The 24,624-nt window shown below is 42.0% G+C and overlaps 3 protein-coding genes across 3 annotated transcripts; 1 reads left to right on the plus strand and 2 right to left on the minus strand.

Moving 5' to 3' along the window:
- Positions 1-1,185: 1,185 nt before the first annotated feature.
- On the minus strand, positions 1,186-5,712 carry rragcb (Ras-related GTP binding Cb). The gene is made up of 7 exons (XM_079175817.1): positions 5,178-5,712; positions 4,286-4,489; positions 3,984-4,183; positions 2,930-3,044; positions 2,688-2,830; positions 2,450-2,592; positions 1,186-2,216 (listed from the first exon to the last, which is right to left on the minus strand). Exons 1-7 carry the CDS (start codon positions 5,355-5,357, stop codon positions 2,074-2,076), a joined length of 1,128 nt encoding a protein of 375 aa, XP_079031943.1. The 5' UTR covers positions 5,358-5,712; the 3' UTR covers positions 1,186-2,073.
- A 36-nt stretch (positions 5,713-5,748) lies between these two features.
- On the plus strand, positions 5,749-11,479 carry ppt1 (palmitoyl-protein thioesterase 1 (ceroid-lipofuscinosis, neuronal 1, infantile)). The gene is made up of 10 exons (XM_079175818.1): positions 5,749-5,787; positions 6,646-6,766; positions 7,954-8,063; positions 8,839-8,966; positions 9,265-9,335; positions 9,842-9,944; positions 10,094-10,184; positions 10,495-10,593; positions 10,701-10,772; positions 11,015-11,479. The coding sequence occupies exons 2-10, from the start codon at positions 6,652-6,654 to the stop codon at positions 11,135-11,137; spliced, it is 912 nt and encodes a 303-aa protein (XP_079031944.1). The 5' UTR covers positions 5,749-5,787; positions 6,646-6,651; the 3' UTR covers positions 11,138-11,479.
- Positions 11,476-24,179, minus strand: cap1 (CAP, adenylate cyclase-associated protein 1 (yeast)). The gene is made up of 13 exons (XM_079175816.1): positions 24,068-24,179; positions 19,444-19,548; positions 19,028-19,128; positions 18,114-18,191; positions 17,270-17,413; positions 16,737-16,822; positions 16,048-16,153; positions 14,887-15,067; positions 14,371-14,552; positions 14,074-14,197; positions 13,484-13,566; positions 13,001-13,144; positions 11,476-12,630 (listed from the first exon to the last, which is right to left on the minus strand). The coding sequence occupies exons 2-13, from the start codon at positions 19,544-19,546 to the stop codon at positions 12,547-12,549; spliced, it is 1,416 nt and encodes a 471-aa protein (XP_079031942.1). The 5' UTR covers positions 19,547-19,548; positions 24,068-24,179; the 3' UTR covers positions 11,476-12,546.
- Positions 24,180-24,624: the final 445 nt, after the last annotated feature.

A 24,624-nucleotide genomic window follows, 5' to 3' on the forward strand; every position in this document is an offset into this window, starting at 1 on the left:
CAGAGATAGATTTAACAGACATGAAGCTAAAAGTCTATGAAATTACTTTTATTATCACAATATTAAACAAAATATATAAGGTGATTACTTTTTGACTCGTTAAACCTGTCCATACTATGGACGGCCAGTAACTCTACTATTAAGAGTTTTGTCATAATTATGAGACAATTATAAGGAAATTAAGTAATGCCTTAATATTAGGGCTAGAATCTCAAAATTATTATAGTTGTTAATATGTCATAATTATGCTATTTTGACATAATATGGCATATAATGCGAGAATAAAACACTTCATAATGTAACAGCTTTGTATAGCTATAGTAATAATGAGGCTATTTGTTTCTCATGACATATTTAGTCATGAGAAAATATTTCATAAGGAAAGAGTAAGGTAATGGATTTTTAACTAATAATTATGAGGAACCAAATATTATAGCTATTAGGAACGTTTTGGTAGTTTTGTACTTATCAGAAGGGTTTGCATCATTGTGATAAAAAACACGTAATTGACTTTTATAACCTCGTAATTATGACCTCCGTACCTTATGAGAAGCTGTCTCAGAACTATGAGACACTTCATGATAAAATGTGTAGATTTGTAATGATTTTGTATCTCAGAATTGTGAGATAGAGCCTTACAATATGACTTTATCTCATATATATATAAGATACTTCCACAAAATAAATAAAATAAATGATGACAGTTATGAGATAATACATTATAATTGCCAGAAATAAAGCAATAATAATTAATAAAACGTTCATATTTAACTACCATATCTAATATGTATGATAACGTATCTCATAGCTATGATGTACACATTACATTACAGTCATTTAGCTGACGCTTTTGTCCAAAGCGACATACAATTCAGATGCTATCATACCGTAGGCACAGCTACGGGAGCAATTTTGGGGTTAAGAGTCTTGCTCAAGGACAAATCGACATGCAAGTGGCACCAGAGCCGGGGTTTGAACCGCCAACCCTCTGGTTGAAAGACGGCTCTCAGCCACTCAGCCACAGTTGCCCCACATACCTAAATATTCAAAATCTTGAAAAAACTCTCAAAACTATGACATCTTATTTGGTTTACATTTATCTTATTATATTAACAACTTTCTTAACTTGTGAGAAACTAATAATGAGCAAAAAAAAAGTTCATAACTGTGACTCAGAAAAAATAGGAAACATATTTTATTAAAGAAATATGTACAATAATTACAAATCTCTGAAAAAAGCAAAAAGCAAAACAAACCGCTGCAAACAGAATCCCTGTGGAGTAAAATTTGGTCAAAACTTTCATCACAAGCTACAAAAGAAAGTCGGGCGTCATCAGACGCGGCAGGTTCGTCAGAGTGAAAAGCATCATCCGTTATTCCCAGACTCCATTAGGACCAACATGCTGTGACTAAACCAAGGCTCTAATGGTGGAGCTGGCACAGTGCTGGTCTGACGGGGATCCTGAGCAGAGCTCCGGCCGCTGGTCACATGATTCATTATCAACAGAAAACACGGTAGAACAAACACTGAGCTTTCGTTTTCATACTGGCGTTTAGATCCACTTACAGAACTCAACATTTTAAAGTTAAATGAGCAGGACCATGAAAGAAGTGCATTCTGTTAATTTTAGTTTGAGCTTCAGTCAACGGAGCTCTTTGTTCATATTGACGATAAGTGCTTATATTGGATCAGATAGGCGTATATTTAAATGTTGCAGAGTACACACAAGTAACTGGCCAAGAAGGTAAACACAGCTGACATTTCAATACCGATAAATGTGCAGAAAGAAAGAACCACTATTTTTATTTTTTTGGCGTAAGCTCAGTTCATCAGTTCTAACTGATTCACATTCAGCTGCACACAGTAAGGCAACATGTGTTTGACAGGAGGCATGTGTGCTCTCATGTGATCTCTCCACGTCGCGCAGCCTCGCTGCTCTTAAGGTAAACTGAAGAATCACACACACACACACACACACACACACACACGCACACGCACGCGCGCAGACACGCAGACACGCAGACACACACACACACAGACACGCAGACACAGACACAGACACCTCCTGCCCTTTAAACAGCACTGCCATTCATCCCGACGTACTTCAGGCCCATCCGGTGGTTTGTGGAGGAGCGGACGTCTTGTGGCGGGGAGCCAACTTCAAACACTTCGTGGATGGCTTTTCGGAAACAATGGAAGTTGTACTCGATCAAACCTGCGAAGAGGACAAGGAAGAAATCTAAAGCATTTCATTTCAAATGTGAGAGGAGATCTTGCTACGTAAAAAATAGCTGCTATTAAAGTTCTGCCAGCTTAGAATGGATGTTAAAACTGCAGCTTTAGAGTTGGCAGCTTCCCGCTTTAATCCCACATTGAGGACATCCTGTGTATTTAAACCCCGGTCTACTGGTGCCAACTCAACTGTTTATAAAAACAAAAACTACCCACCTTTCCTCTCAAAGCTCTCCTCTCTGAGGATGCAGACGAGCGCGAGGAACTTTGTGACCTCTTTCAAATAGAGCACTGTGGTGTTGTTGAGCTTGATGATAGCCATAGACTCCTTGTCATAGGCACTGCCGTCCTCCATCAGCCTGTCACGGAGGAGAAGACGGAGAGCCACCTTCAAACCTTTCAACCAAAGGATGCGACCACTGCCAACACTTAGAACAAATATAACTCTTCTCACCCGTAAATGCAGGAGACATCGATGACAACGTCGATCATATCGCAGCAGAGCTCGTAGGACTGCATGTCCACAGGAGAGCTGTCTGTGGCGATGTAAATCTTGCTAACGACGTCAAACAGGAAGGCTTTCTCGATCCCAGAGTGCTGCAAAACACGAAGGACGTTCATAAGAGACGGTACAAAAAAAAAGGACACGCCGTAGAGACTATTTTGTTTCTGTTATTAAACGTAACATGAACATACCGATATGAAAATGTTCAAAAGGTTCTCCAACGTCGGTAACTGAGGAAGGAGCTTCTGGACGACTTTACTGAAGGCCTCGAATATGGAGTGGTCGTAGATGCTGGTCAGGTAGAAGCTGAGGAGGGAAAGTAGGAGAGGAGAGTTATAGCACACTGCAAAAAATACCGTGTCCACAAACGAGTCTCGGCTATAACACTGCAAGACCAAACAATATACTAATCCGACCGTTTCACGCTGATAGAAGAGGAACTTAACGCTATCCCTGAAATGTCTGACCTCACCAATAGACTTCTATAATAAGTTGGACTCAAAACAACAACGACAAGAAACAGCTTGATTTGTAAGTTATACAATATCGAGTTTTCACACACACGATATTTAACATTAAAAGTGCAGCTTTGAATATCATATAGAGAAATATGATATTCAGAGCATTAATATAGCATCAAATAGCTATCATTTATGTAAAGATGAAGTGGAGTAATTTCTACCCGAGTAGAGAAGGAAGTTGCTCTCCCTCTGAGTGCGATGTAATCTGAGCTTCTCTGTGCTTTGTTGACATATTGTGGCCGGCTGCGCGTGCCGTTAAGTGCATGTGAGCGTGCCACACAGGTTAGCTCACGGCCGCCGCTCTGCACCGCACTCATACCGGCGGTTACAGCTGATGACGCTGCACCGACCTACCGCTTCGTCACGAAAGCGTAGCGCCCACCTTTCAATTCACCCTCTGGTAAACACCGTTAGCTCCGTCAACGCTGTTGACGTTGCCGTTATTTGCACTGTTAGCACTGTTAGCCGCCAGCTCGGTCGTCGCCATGTTGAGAGCCGAGTGGAGGCAATAGATATGCTTTGAATGTCAAATTTAGCACCTTTAAAATGGTACAGTAAGCCACACGCTGATAGCAAAATCACCATGTCTCTAGTGTTTTAGTGGAGCACCTACAACTCCTATCCTGTTAGACTACAATCATAAAACGTAATGTTTCTAGGAGTGATCTGCCTCTAAATCTTGCAGCTTGAGTATCTAACCTGTGCAGACGTGTCAGAGACTCACCTGAGGTGAAGCTTCTCCAGGCTGGCGTCTGCCAGATCGTCGTTGGCCCTCTGATGAATGTCCCGTTGTGTCTCTATTTTGTGGTCGTCTGACAGACCGTCTACTTTGTGGATGAACACCTCAAAGTTGATGTCTGGATTCACCTTGTAGGCTCTGGATACGGTGAGGTGTAACCGCCCGAGGGCCTCCACGTAGTCATCCTAACAAGAAGGCAAAGGTCACGTGTTACTTCAGCTCACACAGGAAAGCCTTTTTAAAACTACCGTCGTCTTCTTCTTGAGTGTTAACTGATGTCATCCTACCTGAGCATCGATGACAAAGATCAAAGCGCCGGCCCCGTTGAAGATCATCTCACTGTCAAACGAGGGGTCGAAGAAGTCCACCTGGCCAGGAAAGTCCCAGATCTGGAAGTTGACGAAGGAGGTGGCGGAGATGTCGTCCTTGTAGATTTTGTTGGTGCTCTCGAGAAACAGCGTTTCATTGGGCGACATCTTGTGGAAAACAACCTGGTCGGAGGAGCAGGAGGATTATCGTTACACCTGCTTCATGTCCATCCATGCTGTTCCCCCCATTTTGTATCTGTTTCTTTAACGGAACAGTTCTTCCCAAAATACAAAAAAGCTTTCCTCTTGCCTGCAGTGCTGTTTATCAATCTACATTGTTGCAGAGCATCGGAGATATCAACCATCGGGATGCCTTCTCTCCGATACAATGGAACTATATAAGGCACTCGGCTTGTGGAGCTCAAAGCACCAAAAAGAAAAAAATCATTTGAAAATCACAACAGTAATGTCTCTTTCCAGAAATCATGAAGCGGTTACTGGAGATAATCCACAGACCTCGTTGTGAGCAGTTTCATGTAGGAAGTGGAAAGAGACATTGCTGTTCACAGATCATAAAGAAGAAAAGTATTTTAGTCACGGTTACAGTCAGTTGCCAGCTTATCGAGTCCGGCTAAGCAACAACTAATGCAACAGTCCTGCAATAAATCCTGACTTAAGGTTATCAAGCTCAGCTGTAGAGGGGATTCAATGTTACTGTCATCATTACACATAATGCAAATGTCTCTTCTCAGCAACACAACTACAGTCTCCAAAAAGACAGGCAGGTTAACCTAATAAACAGACAGCTATGCATTGATATATCTCCCAGTCCTGTGGTTTAAGAGGTGTGATTGTGTTTTAGGTAGTTTACCTTCTGAATGGAAGACTTGCCACTCCGCCTCAGTCCCATCAGCAGTATCCTCGGTTTGTCAGCTGAAGTGGAGCTCTCCTCCATGTCTGCCTCCTCCACCCCGTAGCCGAAACTTTTAGGAAATGACCCCACAGCATCGTAACTCCCCGGTGACGCAGGCTCCTCGTACTGAATTGACATCCTGTACTTTACTACCACACCTGCTGTCTCTGTTACTTAGTTACACTCTCCTTTAAAACCGTCCGTTTCTGTGTTTTAATCTTTTCTCTAAGTGGCTGAACAATCCCTACAGGAATGTTGTTGATCTTCACAACGAGCTAGCATGGCTAGCTAATTAGCTAGCGGCTGTAAGCGCGGTGTTTATACGTTAAAATGCCACGTCAGGCCGTAACGTTACCGCTCGCGATTCAAGATACAAGTTAGCAAGAGGTTAAATAACCATAATATCTGAAAAGATATAATTAATTCAGACTAGAAAACCGACAGGATTACTACAACAAGACGACTCACAAGTTAGACATTTCCGCCTCTGAAATCTGATTGGCTGTTCGCTCAAAGCAAAGTCACGTGATAAACCGAAAACACAACAGAAGCAGGAAGAACACTAACAGTGAGTAATGTTTTTGGACATTCAACGTTGCCGATATCCTGTTTTTGAACATTAATTAGGCTCTATAAGCTTTTTTAAATATTAGTTTGATTGTACCATTATCCATAGTATAAACCTGCAACTGCATGTTTCAGAATGCATCTATTAATTGATTAATTTCATGTGAACCTCCTTCATTAGTTAACGTTAGTTAGCTTGTTTGAGCTAACTTCCCCCCTGACTGCACTGATTAAAAGTATATTTGTGTGAGCAGTGTTTTTGGGGTAATTCATTTTGTTCAGCCTTGTTGTTTTGCTGATACATCTGAGACAGTCTCTGTACAGTCGCCCTGATTTGAAGCCATTGTAGAATGCAGGAAGTGCAGCTTCGTCTGTTTTTCACGTGACTGTTTCTGACGCAGCGCAGTCTGACTATTGTTATTGTATTTATGCGTCTAACTTCATATTAATCTATATTATTAGGACAAACAGAGACCCATACAAGTGACACGGTTGACAAAAACTGAATACACCAGCCTATTTCAGGCGAATGCTTAATAAAAAGTATGAAGCATTAAACTAAAATCGGCAAACAATATTGATTTTGATCGAATACTGATTGATAGGATCTTTTAACAATACAATAAGTTAAACTTTGATCCCCACGAGGAGAATTTGGTTGTTGCAGCACAAGGACAGCAATACAGATAAATAGAAAAATAATTAAATAATAAATGTATATTAAATAACTTAAATAAGAATAGAAACTATGCAGAGCATATGAATTTGCAAGGTGAAGTGGTGTGGTTAATAGCACTGCTACACCACACTGATACATTGATTAAATAATGGTGCTTTGTGTTTGTCTGTATTATTATAGAGCATTATGACAGCGGCCCTCCTGTGTTTCCTCCTGGCTGGTCCAGTGCTGCTGGTCGCTGGCAGCCCAGTTTATAACTCCAACAACGGGACCGTACCACTGGTGATGTGGCATGGGATGGGTGAGTGACAGTGTGGCCTGTCCTACTGGGAGAAAAAAAAGCCATTACATTTACCTCTAGGGAGTCATCTAATGGAAATTATGAACAAACCCGTTTTTGAGGACTAGAACTATTTATTACTTTAACATCGTTAACTGTGATGACATTTCCTGCACTATATAATACACACGTTACACTTATAACTGGAAGGATGCTCATTTTTGTTGCATACTGATTGGGGAAATACAGTCAGGGGAAGTGAAAAAAAAAACCCGAAGCACTTTCTCTTCTCCTTGTTTTAAATGTTTAGCAGATGTTATTGTAAGCCATACATTTCAGAAAAACAGCTCGTGTTTATGCACATCCTCCTTTGATTAGACTGCTGTTCTATGTATTTTATTCCTGTCAATAAAGCCAATGAAAAGACAAACGCAAACAATTATTCAAACAGGAATAAATAGTGCGTTTTGGGGGGGGGGGGACTATTTTCAGCGGTGTATAAATACATTTGTTGCTCTTGTGACGACAGCAGAAGGATGCATGTACATGGTAATGACACGTCACCCAGTGCAGCAGTGTGGCTCATTCTATATGTTTTGTAAAGATTACAAATACTTGAACCCAAAAGCACAACTCAGACAAAATACAAGTTTAGTTCTTTTACTTGAGTTCAGGCAGGGTCAAAACCGGGAGGTCAGTCAAACAGGCGAACAAATCCAATAAGGGGCAGGCAAGAATCCAAGGTCGAAAACAGGCAGATCAGGAACAATATAAAGATACGCTGGAGAACTCGGCAATAACACACAAGACAATCTGGCAGGGAACAAGTGCAAGTGAGGGGACCTAAATACTGAGGGCTAATGAGGGAATGGGCTGCAGGTGAGATGGGTGTGGAGGACCAGGTGAGGGGAACGAGAGGTGATCGGGTGTGAATGGAAGGATCTGAAATGACAGGAGAGTTAATAAAACAAGCAGACAGGATGAAAACAAACTAACATGAAGGGGAATTCGTGACACGTTTAGTGTATTTCTGGACACGTGGAGCGTTAAGGCACAGATGAAACCACTGTATCAGGCTTTGGCTACACAGACGGTACTTGGTTTTAACATAGGCCACATGTTCTACACACATCAGCATTGTAAAGTGAGCCAAGTTCTAGCAAAATGGTTTCAATGAAAACAAAGTCAATGTTCATGTGTCCACCTAGGCGACAGCTGTTGTAACCCGATCAGCATGGGGGCGATAAAGAAGATGATTGAGGAGGAGATCTCTGGCATTTACGTGCTCTCGCTGGAGATCGGGAAGACTATCATTGAGGTACTTTTACAGAGAAAGACTTAAATGTTTCCCAGCCAGTGCCAAACCTCTTATGAAGGAAACTGTTATTTTGTCTCTAGTTACTTTTCAATCTGCTCTATTGTTTTTATTGTGCTTTTCAACGCATTAGACAAAGCTTCAACAACGCCAACAATACACAGGGGCCACAAGAACTCAACCTCTGACTTGGATCCATGCCATACAGAGCACATGATATCCTCTGACATAATTGCACCCTCGCGCACAGTCACGGTGATGCAACAAATAAAAAAAAGGAAAAATAAATAATGATTTAAAAATGTTTATTAATTATGAGAATAAATAAATGTATTTTGTAATGTCAAACTCCAGAGCTCCATTTTATATATGCACCATCCATATGTTTTTAATGTTGTTTCTACTTCAAGTTCCGTAACTCCAAACGTAACCAATTATGTCAGTTCTGTAAAGGTACATACATTAGTTTCCTGTTGACATGTTAACCACACAGTCATACAGCAGCTGCGATTGATACATCCACATGACGTGCAAGGATTCCTATTCTGTGATATTTGCAGTGCCGGTGGCACGAGTTGCATCAGGGGAGTAGCTCTTTTACAACTCCACTATGTCATTTCCCAGTGTTAATATTCATAGCAAACCAGCGCGACTCCGCTTTGATCCCTCGTAACACCGTGACTTTATCTCTCCGCTCTTCTCCTTGAAGACGGTGCTCGTTTTACTCCTTTTAATCTGCCGGTCATGCTTTGAGCTTTTCATGTTTCTCCTCCTGCAGGACACAAAAAATGGCTTTTTCATGGATGTGAATGAGCAGGTGTCCATGGTGTGCAGTCAGCTGGCCCAGGACCCAAAGTTGAAGGGAGGATACAATGCCATGGGCTTCTCCCAGGGGGCACAATTTCTGTATGTAACTACTGTTCTGGACGCTGAATGGTTTTGTTATGTGTATGTGGTAGAAATTGGACAAATTCTGTGCTTGTGTAGTTTCCCTTCTTGCCTGATTTTCCTGCAGCGTGAATGAAATACTTTTTTTTTTTTTTTTTTTAAATACCAATGTCTCAGAGATTAGTGTGATATGAACTGTTGAGCTGCAAGTCCTGGGCTTCATTCTCAGGTGGCGGCCTCTGTTTGAGCATGTTTATCGTCTCCTGACAAGAATGAGTAAGCATGCGTTGATTCTTTCTGCTTCCTCTCTCCACAGAAGAGCTGTGGCTCAGCGCTGTCCCTCTCCACCAATGAAAAACCTGATCTCCGTTGGGGGCCAGCACCAAGGTAACATTATGGAACACCGAAACGCCGCGATTAAAAACGCATCAATGAGCCTCACTGTTGCACTGGATGACATGTTCCTTCATCATCATGAATGCGGGCACTGTAGTTTATTTTTAATTCCACATACACCGTCCAGCTGCCGTAAATACTCTCTAGAGCACCACAATGTGTATTATTCCGCAGTTGAAAGTAGTCCCCGGCAAATGCACTATTTACTCTAATTTTAATAACGTTTGTGGAGAAACTGCAGCGCCCAACTGTTTAAGGAATGTTTTTGTGCCTTTTTTAGAAATTAAACTGTATATCTGACTAGTTTTTAAAAGAGTTTCATCTTCACTTGTAACAAATGGGCTTGGTTTTGAGGGACACAGACACAAAGCATTGTCATGAAGAGATGGTTTTGATCTTTTCGTGGGACTTGTTGGCAATAACGCTTATAAGATTATGAATCATCATTACAAACTGTCTTTACAAGTACTGTGTGTGTGTGTTTTTTAAATCCTCAGGAGTGTACGGGCTGCCCAAGTGTCCCGGAGAGAGCTCCCACATCTGTGACATGATACGCCATGCTCTGAACAGTGGCGCTTACACCGACTTGGTTCAAAAACAGTGTGTTGCTTCCCTTCCCTCTCTGAACGAATGTTGATCGCCCTGTGATGCCGATGTGTTCAGTAGCCTTGGTATTGTGTGACTAGTCTCACCGCTGCACAGACTGTTATTCTGCAGCACTGACTGGATCTTGTGTCTGTGGTTATCAGCCTGGTGCAGGCCCAGTACTGGCACGACCCCTTAAACGACGACCTGTACAAGAAGCACAGCCTCTTCCTGGCCGACATCAACCAGGAGAGGGTCAGTATGCACTTCAGAAAGTCAGAGCAAATACAGTTTGCATTGATGCACAATTCATTACAGTTAGCTTGCTATTGTGAGGGGATAATAGGTGTAGTTTGACAAAATAAGCGCCTGTTTAAATCCATTTACTGGCTTTTTGTGGGTTATTTAAAGGGGACATAACATGCTCATTTTCAGGTTCATACATTACGTTGTACAAACTCCCTGTAAAGGTTGCTGCACGATCATATTTCTATTTTTGTAATCTGAATCTAGTTGGCCATGATCAGATTTCTCATATTCTAAAATATTTTTATTTTTTTCAAAGGCTGTAAATGAGACATACAGGAAGAATCTTCAGTTGCTGGACAAGTTCGTCATGGTCAAGTTCCTGCAGGACACGGTAGTGGATCCCGTCGATACAGAGGTACCGAACACGAACACACACACACTCACTCTCTAAATGATCTACTCTATTTGACTGTTTCACTGAATATGAAAAAGCTGCATCACAAAGCGTCTTATTTGCTGCAGTGGTTCGGCTTCCTGAAAACTGGCCAGGCCAAAGAGACTGAAACTCTGCAGGAGAGCGCTCTCTACAAAGAGGTAACAGTGTTTATACTCTCACATTTCTTAGATTATAGAAGATTTATAATTGATGCATTAAAGTGCATCACTGTAATGTTACAGTTGGTAAAGGTGGGGTTAATTTAACTACTGTATATACACTCATTTATCTTTCAGTTAAAAGGTCTTAAAGTGAGCTAACAATGTGTGTGGTGTAAACGGTTGAGTTTCTGAGGATGTAAACCTTAATGTCGTGTCTCCACACACACACACACACACAGGACCGTCTGGGCCTGGCAGCGATGGACAAAGCTGGAAAGCTAGCTTTTCTGGAATGCGATGGAGATCACCTGCAGTTCGGTAGAGAGTGGTTCCAGGCAAACCTGCTGCCTTATTTGCACTAAAGCAGTTCAGTCAGTCATCTCGGAGTAAATATAATAAGACTACAATAACTATTTTATTTCAGGAGCAAAATAATGCCAGTCAATAATAAAAGCTTGATAACTTCTGCTGGGATGCAGAAAGCACAGAATTCATTCCTTTCGCACTGATCACTTGTAGCATGTGGATGTGTGGTGATGGCAACTTTAGCAGCTAATTTGTTGAACTGCATTGCTAACAGCTATTTCCACTGTGAGGCGTTATGAGGGCAAATTGTTTTAAATAAATGTTTCTGTTCTAATGTAAATCATTTAAATGCCTCTGTACACACAGTTTTAATTCAATAAAGGCAAACAAAGACTTTATTTTTATTGCAACATTTTTTAATGTCTCCAGTACTAATGAGCAGAATTCAGATTTTTGGACCCAAAAAGAATTAAGAGGTAAAAAGAAAAAGAAGACAACAGAAAATTCAGCGAAGAGCTTCGAGAGCTGAAGGTAACCAGAGTGTCGACGTGAGCAGTGAGCGAGTGGAGAGACGCCGATGGCTAATATTTTAAGACTATTCGACTACTCTTTGCTCTTTATCGCAAATATTTTCTTACATGCCTCCTTTTACATGGAATGTTTTTTAATACTCGGGAATGTCCTATGTGCGGGTTAAAGGGAAAGCACATGGAATGAACATCTTCCTGCTACTCTAACTGTTCCAACGTCATCTAGATGGAGTTTCATGATGTGCACACAACTTGTTTTTACTCCTATTTATGTGCAGAGTGCTGACTTTTCTTAATTCCTTTTCATATTATCCACTATGAATGTTAATATTATAGTCAACATCAGCGGAGGTGATATGGATGCTATTATCCTCTTTGTTTGACAAGTGCTTCCCCAGTGGATTGCATATAATGGAACAGAAACCTACCAGCCCCTCCTGACCAGGAAGAGGAGCAACGATAGCCTGAAGCCTCCTGATCGTAGCGCCTGATTGGCTTGCAGAGGAATCAATATGCCTGTTCTCATGTTGGCTATTCTACGTGTTCAATTTAGCTTAGCATTATCCAGACAGATACTTAACATTGTACAGAGCATCGCAGCTATTGTCAAAACTCGTGAATGTTTTGGAAAAGTGCTCTCTGGCTCACAGGAAAAAAACTATTTGAATGACAAGCCGCTCCCTGCTGATTGGCTGGAGGATTTTGCTCCAGATAAAAGTGAGCAGTCCTCTCATTGGCTGATGGAAGGCGACAGCTTAAGATGTGATTGGCTGATTAAAAAGGAGGGAGGGGAGGTATAACGCACGAGGTCCAAATCTCAAGTCTACAGTGTGAGAGTTAGCTGGTGGGGCGGTCGATCAGTCAGGAAGGCGTTTGCAAAAAAGGGGTGGGGATGGTACCGAGGACGGGGCGGCCATTTTATTTGCTGCCCGCGTCTATCCGGAGACCTCCGTTGACGTGGTAACGAGCTTTTTGCCGTCCCAGACGGTCTTGAACTGCTCAGGAACAGGGAGCTCCGTCTAAGAGATGGGAGAGAAGTCACGTTTAAAGCCATGTTATACATTTCCTTCAGCTACACCAAGGATACGGCCGGAGACAGAGTCTACAAGAATCATAAGAACGGCTGTAAAACTATTTCAGAGTGTCACAAACACCCGAAATTACTTTAAAAACATCAGAACGTGATCCTTTCAATACAATTTGTCTACAAAAGACGTTCGATTAGATATTTTTAAGCCTTGAAGACGATGTGCATACAAGAACGAAAGGCTTTGGATACGAAGTCGATCAATTCATTGTTGGTTTTGGTCTTTTCATGGGATTTGTAGACGATCACCAGACTTATCCTTTTAATTATTAGTCTAATTTCCATCCTGATAGGATACTCACAAAATCTCCGTCTCCTTTGGGCACCAGGACGTTCATCTCTGAGCTCTTGGCGCTGACGATCTCGCAGCTCAGTGAGTCTTTGCTCAGGTAGACATGGCAGCCGTCAGTCTTGTTGATGGAGATAGTGGGGACCTTACCCATGACCTGGATACAAAACGGCAACAGAGATTCATGTCATAGCTGCTGATTAACGGCATGTTGGTAAGAGAAGTAGTATTCAGTTCTGCTGTATCTGACAAAGCAGGGCGCTCATGGTGAAAATGCATCGATGCTGAGCAAAAAACACAAACAGCTGAAGACTGACAGGAAAAATAGAAACGATGTGAAATGCAACAAAACCAGCAGGCAGAACTCAAATATCCACATCACACTACAGTCTGCTGAGCGAGTTTGCCAAAGAGGATTCCTTGTGCCCGTTATAGGCTGTTTTTTTATATAAATAAATACATACATACAGCACTTTGCTATTACACTGCAACACACCTGGATCTTGACATCCCTGCAGTTGATGATCTCTACGATGCCCACGACATCATCAAACACCAGGCCCAGTTTCTTACAGTTGTCTGATGGAGAGAAACATTCAGAGGTCAGACGTCCGCATGTCATAGAACTGATCAAAGTCTGTTTTTGGTAAATAAATATGACTCGTTCTACCAACCATCACACTGGCCTTATTACCTACATTTGACTATTTTTGGCATTTTCGAGCTAAATGAGCAGGTTGACAAATGTTTATGAAGAAACAAAGCCATTCAAAGATGTGCGATTGGTTAAACCTTTGTTTTTTTACCGTTATTATTGAGAGTGTTCCTATCATTGTCTAAATTAAATAAACTGTCTTGAGAAATTTACTTTTAGGATTCATCTTAAACGATTACACGCAGATTAAAGTATTTATAAAAAAATATATATTCTGCATTACACAAAATATCATTTCATAATCCAAATCAGCTGAATTTATATTCTATCATTTCCAACGCAGTACAAATATCTCTCTCTCTCTGGCTGAGAAGATTCTGACCAGTGAGGTCAACCAGCTCTAAACCTCCAACACACCGTTGTGTTCTCACCTATAGTGATGGAGTTGATTTTGTTCTTGACCTGCAGGCAGGTCTTGTTACACTTGTAAGCATAAACCACTTGTTTCAGCTCAGTGTCGCTGATCACCAGGTCCTGCGCTCCCTCTTGGTTCTCCTGCAGACAGCAAGAAGAGAAAAAGAGTTGATACGAGATGAAGTTACTATAAAAGGCTAGCTATTAAAAAACAAAGCTAATTCTGGATCAGTGACTCATTCTGGTAGTCTGACAGCCTGCTGCATAAACAAATCTATCCATTCCTTTAGAGTGAGAGTGAACCAACAACTTACCACTTTCCACTTCTTCCCGTCCAGCTCAAACACAGGGGGCTGCTTAGGGGTCGGGGTGGCAAACGCGGCAGGTCGGGGAGGGGGGGAGGCGAAGGGTTTTGGTCCAGTACGTACTGGAGCATTGGTACTCCTCAGCGTAGGATTCTTGTGGGTCTTCTCGTTGTCGCTCACATGCTTCAGGCCTTGATAAGTCAAGAAAAGAGGGGAAACGTATCGTAAGTCCTGCAGTACGACACGTCTCGACATCCTCAGTTATGAATTTGTCTGTAACATTTAGTTTCTGAGCCACTGAGTGCATTTCAGTTCAATTTTATTTGTACGTCACTAAAATTCAAAAAGGAAATGTATCTCCTCCAACTCCACTTCAATTACTTAACACCTTTAAAGAAATGGAAATTGAACACAAATTTGATATGAATTGCTAAAGACTAAACTAAAATCTAGTGCTTTAAAACTATGAACAGACAGAAAACAAAGAATAAAAAAGCAGCACCTCCTCCGATGCTCGTCACCTACCGCTGGTGATGTCCGACCCCTTGTTGATGGAGTTGAACAAAGCGTTACGGTTGTCATCGCCACCGCCGCTAGACGATCCGCTCAAGTCCATGGGGGGAGGAGGAGGTCCAGGGGGAGGTGGGGCAGGACATCCACCAGCAGGAGCCCTGGGAGGAGCTGCAGAGGCGGAGGCTATGGGACCCTGAGGTGGACAGAACATCAGAAACGCTGCAACTGAGGCCCTCTAATGTCGCAGCATACGATTCAACAGACATGTTTTGTGCTTAGAAAAAGTAACAATTAAAAGAAATCATAACCAGATATCATGAAATAAGTACAAACTATCCACTTGTTCCCCTTGGAAACATAAGAATAAATGATTTTAATAGTTATACGACTTAAAAATACTCTTAGTTGGTTACGAGTAGATCCTGGATGTCTGCAGCAAATAGAGGTTAGGAGCAAACCTAAATATTACACGTAATAACTTCAAAATAAAACTTCTCACTGATAGTACGTTAGCTGATTTACAACTCAGAATAGTGTAGATTTAGCCCACGGATTGAATTTAACATTTGATCGGGGGGCAAAAATTGAAATATAGAGCTGGCTTTGATTATTACTTAATAATAAGATTTATATTTATAGAGCGCTTTTCATTGTCTGCATTTTCCGTGCTATTCTGCTGAGATGATTTCTCTGTCGTAGCTCCTCTACTAGCATCCGGTCCTGCTGCAGTACAATTTGTTCTGTTTTTTTTTAAAGTGACTCAGAAACACTACCGCTTTTTGTCCACAGGGACCGCCAAAATCAACACAAAGTAGCTGTGACCATACACACTGTAATGAGACGATTGTGGAACCATAATGTGACTTCCATTGCAACGTTACCTTCGAACAGACGTAGCATATCCAAGTATAACAGGAAAGGGGAAAGTTGACCGAGGTTCTGACAAGTTTCAAGCTTGCTCAACTCTTACTGGAGCAGAGAGCGAAGAGGGGCGGGACTTAAAAAGGGTCAACTGGTTCTTCATGCCAAGAGCATATTTGAGCACTTTAGAGCGGCTTTTAAAAAGGTTACTCTTACACTGTAAGTGGGAGTAAGAGGCTCGATACATTTGTTCTCCTTGACCAAACTTTTCTTTACGTTGGCTCTTTAGAGGATTTATCTTATGAGACTCACGCTCTTGCTCCAGATCAGCCCGGTGGTGTGATGCTGTTTGATGTAGTTTTGCAGCTCAGTCCAGATGCAGACGTAGGCCTTCACCCAGTCCAAATGTGTCTTGTCCCTGTGAGGAAGAGATGAAAACAGTCTATTCAGATCTCAGCATTTTGTTTCTTTCTCCTCCTCTAGCAATGTACTGTTCCTTTTCACTGTTCTGTGCCTCACAGGAAAACAATGCATGAGAACCTCAACACACAGAAACAAAACCAGAGATTAACTACTCAAAATATAACATTTTCTAACCCACATTAACCACAAAGTCCAGGTCTCACACGGTATAAACTGTGGATCTCATGCCTTGTATTTGTATACAGCATTAGAATCATTTGAATAAAAGCCGTTTCTGTGTAACTGATTTTAGTCTCATTAACTTCTAACTTGACTGTAACTCCAACTCTGCTCATCAACACGAGAGCTTGGATTTCAGGTCAAAATACAGGAAGTCTGGCAGTAGCGTGCGTCAGCGTGTCACTGCTGACTCCATAGAACTTAACAGAGAAAAAAAGAAGAAAAAAGGAGCCTGGGAGGAAGGCAAGATGGAAGACAGATGGGTTGAGCATGTTGCTTGGCAGCATAAGAAAATCCATCCGACCATTTTAATGCTACATAAAGAAATGAACTGCAGAAGATAATATAGCTCTACTTACTTTTCCTTGTAATCCTTGAGCACACGGTTGGTGTAGAACATGGCAGCTTCCTGCATGTCTTTAACATAGGGGCCTGGTTTAGGAGCCTGGGACACAAAGGAAAAAAGGTAAACACAATGTCACCATGTCTAAACTGAGATTAAATGAAACGTTTGACTTTTTGGGAAATACAAAAAGAGAGTGAGATGAGTATCTAGTAGTGAGAGCCCGTTTCCCTCTGTATGCAGTCTTTATGCTAAGCTAAGCGAACCAGCTGCTGTCTCGAGCTTCATATTTAGCATACAAACATGAGTAGTATTGTATCTTCTCAACTCCAAAGAATGAACGCTCTGTTGCTGAATGCCATGTTTCAGCCAACAAACTGTCGCTCACCAGACAGTGATGACAGAATCAAAGAGCGGCTTGTTTCCGGCCATTATACACTCATTTACCCCACCCCCACACACACACACAGTCACTCTCTGTAACACACAAACAGCAGTTCCAAACAGCTTTCCTTCCTGCCCGTGAACCACTACCATCCCCAGTCTCACCATGGCGACCCATCCGAGGGCAGGCACGCTCTCGCTCACAGCAGAAAGGTGGTTGAACAGCGGCGACCTGCGGTTCTGCTCGCGGAACTCCTGCACCTGCTGGATGGCTTTGGACACCGGCTGCATGAGAGTCGCCAAAACTGCCTGAACAAGGAGACAGACGACACACAAGATGTACATTTGAGTTCTTCTTATTTTTAATGAGTTTAGTTACTCATGCGTCCCTGAGTGCTGTTACTCAGGGATGGAAAGTAATTACGCTAAACAAATAGACCTGTGCCTCCACTGCGCCTATGCAACAGTGGATGAAAGAATGTATTACCATAGAGGACATCATTTAAACACAAGTACAATACATCCATCTAGTGTTGCTACCAACGGAACAAGTCCACATATCTGTGGCAGGGCTCCTGTTAACCCTTTGCACGAATCTAGCTGGAATATTCAACAGTAAGTGGGCAGAATTTTAAATGTAAATAAAGCCCCAAGCGGCAATTGCGAGTTCAAACCCTATTTTCGCCCTGAGAAGGAAGCAGCGCAACTGCCAAAATCAAAGCCGCAGGCAGCAAAAGGCGAGTTTCGGGCTCTACAAAGATAAGCAAAATCCCCTCTGTCTGTTTTAATACTGTTTAAAGAAAGACAATCAAACTGTTCAGTGACTATGGACCATTTAGGGTTCTGAAGAAACAACACCACGACAGACACAAGAGTGAAGGGGCCGCAGGCTAAAAGACAAGAAATGAGCATAATGAATTATTCAAATTGTTGAAATTGATTAATTAATGCTGTTTAGGCAATTACGACAATTAAGCGACCGAGCAATTACCAAGTGTGTTTAACTCACCTCAGAGGGCTTCTGGGAGGAGGAGGCGGTTGCGAGGAGCTGTCTCTGACTGGAGAATGCCTGCTTCATCATGTCCGCCTGGAAGAGAAGACAGAGTTCATAACGTCAGAACTGAAAATAAGAACAAACAGTCAACCTGGTGCATGCTTTTGACTGTTTAGTCACAAAGTATGCAAAAAACAAACAAATGACAGACATTCAAAGTGCACTCAAGATTTTATCATTTAAAAAATAATAAACAGTCAGCAGTAATCTAAGATACGTGTCATTTGTGACTGACTGATCTTTTTGGTGCCGAGTGTCAGAGTGAGATAACTTGATGTGCAGTGATAACTGTATTTAATGCCCTGTTCAGGCCGGGCGTTAACGTGCGTTACTCACCGCTGATCCACAACAGTTTATGTAGCAGAGGTTAACATCGCCGAAACTACATGAAGGTAATAAAATACCTGCAAAAACTTTTATTACTACCACATTGTCCACAGCAGCGCATAACAGCTTCACTCAATCATTTCTATGGCTTCATAGTGTGTAGGTGTCTGATTTTGTTCCGGTGTTCTGCCCAGATTATATACCTGCCCGCCCGCCCTCATCCCCGGCTCTGTGAAGTGCTCTACTAGGGCGGTCCTCTGGGACTGTACCCAATATTACCACTGCTATCAGCCACCGGGGATGGAACAACAACGCATTTGGTCTTGGCAAATGGAAATTATGTACGTGTTTATTTGCATTTAGAGCAGGAGAATTGAAATCTGATAACAAGCGGATGCTTGAAACGCACGTGGAGACGTATTCTAATGCCAGCTATGAACGGAAGGGTCGGAGCTGCCCGCCAATGAGAGAATCACCCAGCACGCTGATGTTAATGCCATGTCTAAATAAGGCCTCACGGTCACTTTTAAACTGTAACTTACATGTGTCTTGACATCGCCCCCGATCTTCTGGCTGAGGGAGACGTACTGAGCCACGGGGCCGCTGATAATCTCATCATAGGCCTCCACGAACGCCGACACAGCTACAGAGAAAAGAAAAGCACTTTAACACATTGAAAGACCATGATACTGTAAAATAAATGGGTTCAAATGAAATAAAAATAGTTTGAGGAGAATGTGGCTGCACTAATGTGAGAGTTGCATGAACAAGTTTATCTGATTTCTGAACTTTGTGAAAAGAAAAGACAAAAAGACTAAAAGCTCCCTTTAGGCTCAGCTTTAGTACCTACATGTAAATACCTGATTTATCGGACTAATGCATCCTTAAAGTACTCCATCATATCTCCCTCATAGACACAAGTGAAATAATCATATAATAACGATAGTTGATCATTTACCTCCCCCAGCACAATCTCCACCGCTGCCTCCGGGTCCTGAGATGGACTCCAGGCGACCCACCGCCACCTCCAGCCGCTGCACCAGACTCGCCATCTCAGCCATACCTGTGAAGGGGGGCAGGGCAATAAATATTCTAAAGTCAAATATGTATTCAGTAAAAAAGAGATATTTGAACAGGAAAATGAATATTCGATTGTGAATGAAGAACTACAGAGTCTTCGGTAAAGGTCTCTGCCCTTCATGTCAGCTGCTTGCTAACCTGCCCTAACCAGGCTGACTGGCAGACATTTACTGAACCAAAAATAGTTCTCATGTCGGCTCCATGGGAGGAAATAAACAGGGTTAACAGGCCCATGTATTGATTTTACTTCCCCGGCGCGAGGGCCATTAGTAAATGAGAGTTCAGAGACAGACTGGGAGCCTTGATCGATATATAGAAACAGTGAATAAGTTAAAAACATATTTTATATCATATTTATTATGTAAACAGCTGTCTATGCAGATCAGTCAGGTAAGAAGTGTAAAAATGGGTTTATATTTAAATCATCATCAAGACACAGTAGTACTTTCTGTCCCAGTAGTCCTCTAATTGGAGAGAATTGCTCGTGGGACACACGGTGAAGGCAAATACTGCAATTAACAATGAGCTGCTTTGGTAGGATAACTAACAGCTGTGCTCTGGATCCTGGCTTTTTGTTGATTTATGAGGCGTGGTTGAAATACCTGCAATACAGTGTCAGGCTGTTTCAGATAAACACTGGACATTTTTGAGAGAAAGCTGGTGAAGCATTGGGTCATCATCACTCCAAAATAGTGATCTTACATCAATAGATACATCCAATGATGACAGATTGAGATTTTATTCTTCCCAGTTACAGCACACCGTTATTGATCGCTCGACTAATCATTGCAGCGGAATCGGTCGCACAGCTTTTCACCAGATATCTAAAGACAGTAAGTCCTACAGAAATGCTTCTCTCTGCTTTTTTAACCCGTTCATCTTGAGATGTGTAAGAAACTACACACAGTGGAACTCACTTTAACGGTCTGTTTATAACGGAAGTTATTATCCAGCATTGCCCGCACAGACCAAGTCCTCCAGAATATTAATAAGATCCACAAAACGTTAACATATGAATTTGCAATTTTGCAGAACTTTGTGTATGTCATGGAACCATTGTTGCATGTAACCTCTATTTCTCTCCCACATTCCTACACAGTCATCCGTCAAATAAAAAGGACTAAAAATGCCAGAAAAATAGTCACACTCCACCTTTAGAGTGGTTGAGTAACAGAAAGAAGACGAAAGGGTGTGTTGGTAAGCAGGTCAGGACTTGCTGAGGTATGTAGATCATTACAAGTCACTGCTGACTCTCTGCAGAGTGCAGTCCTGGCCTGTTTCCCCAACTATGTCATCTGCAGATGCTTTTATGTTTCATAACACAATCATTTTAAACGTTCAGGCCAGCAGCTGAAGTCTAAACTTAGGAGGCACTTACAGAACGAAAAGAAAGACGGCAACCTTTGTGATAAACACAACAGTGGGACTGTGTGCCAACATGGAACCTGATCATTCCAACCCCTTTGAGTACATGATTAACCAACTTCAATCCAGGTCCAGCATAATCCTACACTTACACACCTAATGAGAGAAGCTAGCATTACATAAGACGGCCGTAACCTGACGCTGCCTTCACCAGTGTGGCCTTAAACCCTACTTAAACCTGGCTGGCAGTGAATCGAGGCACACAGACCACTCTCACTAATGAGTCCATACTTTCACTACAGAGGGACTGAACTAAATCTTTAGAGATCTAATGACCGAAAGAGCACTTATCGTTTTTGGCTGTGATCGATGATGAAGCTGGAGACTCTTTCCTGGTTGCAATACAAGAGAGTAGTTCTAGAAACGAGTTGCTACTTACTTTGGATACATTAAACGTAGGGCTGGGTATCAAACGTCAATATTCTTTTGGTGGCGAAATGTCTGGTCAAACTAATAATTTTGTTTTCATACTCTATCAGATAGTTCCTGCTTTAAAATCAGAACAATTACAGTTTTACTTGGTTATATTTGTATGTTCTCAAATATGGTTATTAAAAAAAACTAATACTATCAGACGTTCAATGCAAGCTTCTGGTACCAAAAATCTGAATCTTGTTTATTTATTGTTGGATCACATGGCTTCGGATTTGAATGGAGAATTATTCGATGGTGTGTTCGGGAAAACAAAGTTCTCTTTCTCAGAATAGGTTTATAAACAAACAAAAAGAAAGTATGGTGAGCAAATATCAGGTATTAAAATAGCACTAGTATCAAACAGTTTGAACACTACAGGGCTTTATTAAAGTTAATCAAGTTCATGATCCATGTTTGCGATGGCAGGTTAAAGTGGTTAGGAGAGCAAAACGTTATCATATGACTCAGATGCATTAATCATGTTGTAAGCAGTGTAAGGGTGCCCTAAAGCGTCACTGGTCGTAGCAGGTTATAGATTAAATCAGCCCTAAAGCCATATCAACAGCATTATATTATTATAAGCCAAAACGTTGACTGGAGCTAGAGCAGGAGAGGCTCGTCAAATTTAAAAACAAGAGGAGCAAATCACTCATGATGGCCAGCAAAGTACGACTCTTACAGCACGAGTCAGTTAGTTTCCAAATGTCTCAACTTCCCCTTTTCTGCCACATTCATTCAGACAACGCTGTATATTAACTTCTCCACAAGGCATAGAGATAAAATTAGATCATAGGACACATAACATTACTACCCTTGACCTAATTGTTCAGGGCCACTACAGCCTAAACGGTATACCTGCAGGTATCAGAGTTATACTTCCTGTATTCAGCTTATGACTCATAAGCAATACAGGAAGGGAGTGGCCCCTGAAGGTGTAGGCTATGGGGGAGTAAAAACAAGCACCTAAATGCACACGCTGCTTAACAAAATGTACTGCATGTGACAAACTGTTTATAATGACACTAACAAACTTTACCCGGTTCAGTTTAGAAGCTAGAAAACATTTTCTAAAGTGCTCTTCAGTAAAGTGACTGCATATGTTCCAGCAAAGTGCTGACCATCGAGGAAATGCCACTGTCAAGAAAGAAGAAACAACTTTCAGAGACGCGGGGGCAGAGATAGTAACGATTTAAGCCAGGGAATCATGCCTTTCATAACATGACGTAAGCACTATAAAAAAGGCAAAACTGAGGCTTAACGGCAACTTCAGAGGAAAAGGAGCACGAAAGTAAGGCAGCCTTTTAAAGTAGAATTTAAGAAAATGGGATGAATGTGCATAAGCTAACAAAGCAATAATAGATATGCAAAGTAAAGATCCGTAGTTTGTTTTGCAAGAGGGTGTGTGCTCCCGTTTGCGTTTTGACATCTAGAGTTACTTATTCTGCATTATAGCTCTTGCTGGTCTTCCTCCAACATGTAAAACCCTGTCAACTGTATTCATAGACCTACTTTTGTAGCCATATGGCACAAATGTTCTGAATAAAGCACCATCCGCATGCGGGGACAGTGAAGTAGGTTAGGCATGTGTGAGGGTTTCTCTGCCTGGGGGCCAGATGTTCAGACATAAAGAAGGGAGTGTGCGTATAGCCTGTCTGTCCATTTGCATGTTATAAAGCAAAACCACACAGTTCATGTCTTCTTTTGTCGCAGAGAAGAAGAGCAATGCAACGCTGGTGAGCTCCAACATTCCTTCGGTGGACTCAGGGCTTCAACAAATCAAGTTCAAAGCCCCTGATGTTAATGAGATCACTGGGTTTCTCAATCAGACGGCCTCGGATGCTAACTCGGCTAAAGCTAGCTGAGCAGAGCCGGGTGGGTGTTGTGCAGGATTCTGTGACCCGGGTAAATGTAGTCCACCACTAATAGACAAACCGTCAAACCTACAAGTCAAGCCTTTATCAAAAAAGGAGAGGCCGAGGAGACCGTTTGACAGCTTGAGTAAACACATGTTTCCCTAAATAACGCTATCTTGTGCTAGACGGTCGCTTCCTCGGTGAGGAAGCAGTCTGCGGGACTTACACAATGTGTCAAAACACCATCGGCGACAACGAGAGAGAGCTAACAAACGACCGAACTCCTGAGATACGTTACGGTTTATGTTCGACCAAGACATTAAGTCAGACTTAAACATGTAACAGTTATAGATATTAGTTAGGATCAGTTATTTCACCCTCACTGTTGTAGAGTGTCTGCCGTCGTTTTTCGGTATTTCCTGGATTTCTTTTTCCTCACACACACACACACGTACACACACCCCTCCCTGTGTCAGCTATTGTAAGTCTGCAGAAGAAAAAAAAGAAGTTTCCACATTTCAGCGAGCCGACGTCTGTTATCACAGAAAGAAGAAGTTAACGGAACGGAAGCATGTAAATATATGTCAGTCAACGGTTAAGCGTCGTATTTTGCGGCTAACAGCGAAGCAGCCTCGGCTAGCCGGGTGTGTTAGCATCACACCGATTTCAATAAATAATGTCTGAATGGTTCAATGCAGCGGTAACAAGGAAGCGTCGGCGCGCTGTCTTCTATTTCGCTTATTTTTCACGCTTCAGCGAAACCTGTTAATGCGCACTAAAACCCCACATCAACAACTGCATGACACTTACCTGCTACACTGGTCAAGCAGTGATTTGGTCGTTTATGTCACCGTGGGAGTGTGCGGGCTTGCAGAGCAGACGACTGGGCTTCGTCTTTTTCTTCCTGTATGTCGGTAAATTTACCCAGCTGTCACCGCGCCGCGTTTCCGCCCTTGTTCGCGCAACTAATTCCTTTCCCATATAAGGAGTGTGAGAGGCAGAGGGCAGCTATATGATAGAAAAAAAGACGAAACTACTGCGTTCCTTCCTCGTGATATGACAGAAGGCTATGCAGCAGATATATGTCTTTGAGGTATCCATTTTCCTTTAAAAAAGTACATTAAAAGAAAATAATATCACATAAATACCGTACATCCATCTACAGGCATGTGCTGTTTGCATAATTACTAGAGAGAGCCTCTTCGTGTCATGTTTGCACATGTTTGCTGGGCGGTTCTGGCCCCTGGTTTAAGGATGCTTATGCCTAAAGTCCTAAGTAGTTTCAGGCACTGCATCTTTTTTGTACAGGAATGTTATGTTAAAAAAACCTGTCCCACATACAGAACATATGCATTTAAGAGTGCAAA

Source organism: Pholis gunnellus (assembly GCF_910591455.1).
Source record: "Pholis gunnellus genome assembly, chromosome: 16".
NCBI lineage: Eukaryota > Metazoa > Chordata > Actinopteri > Perciformes > Pholidae > Pholis > Pholis gunnellus.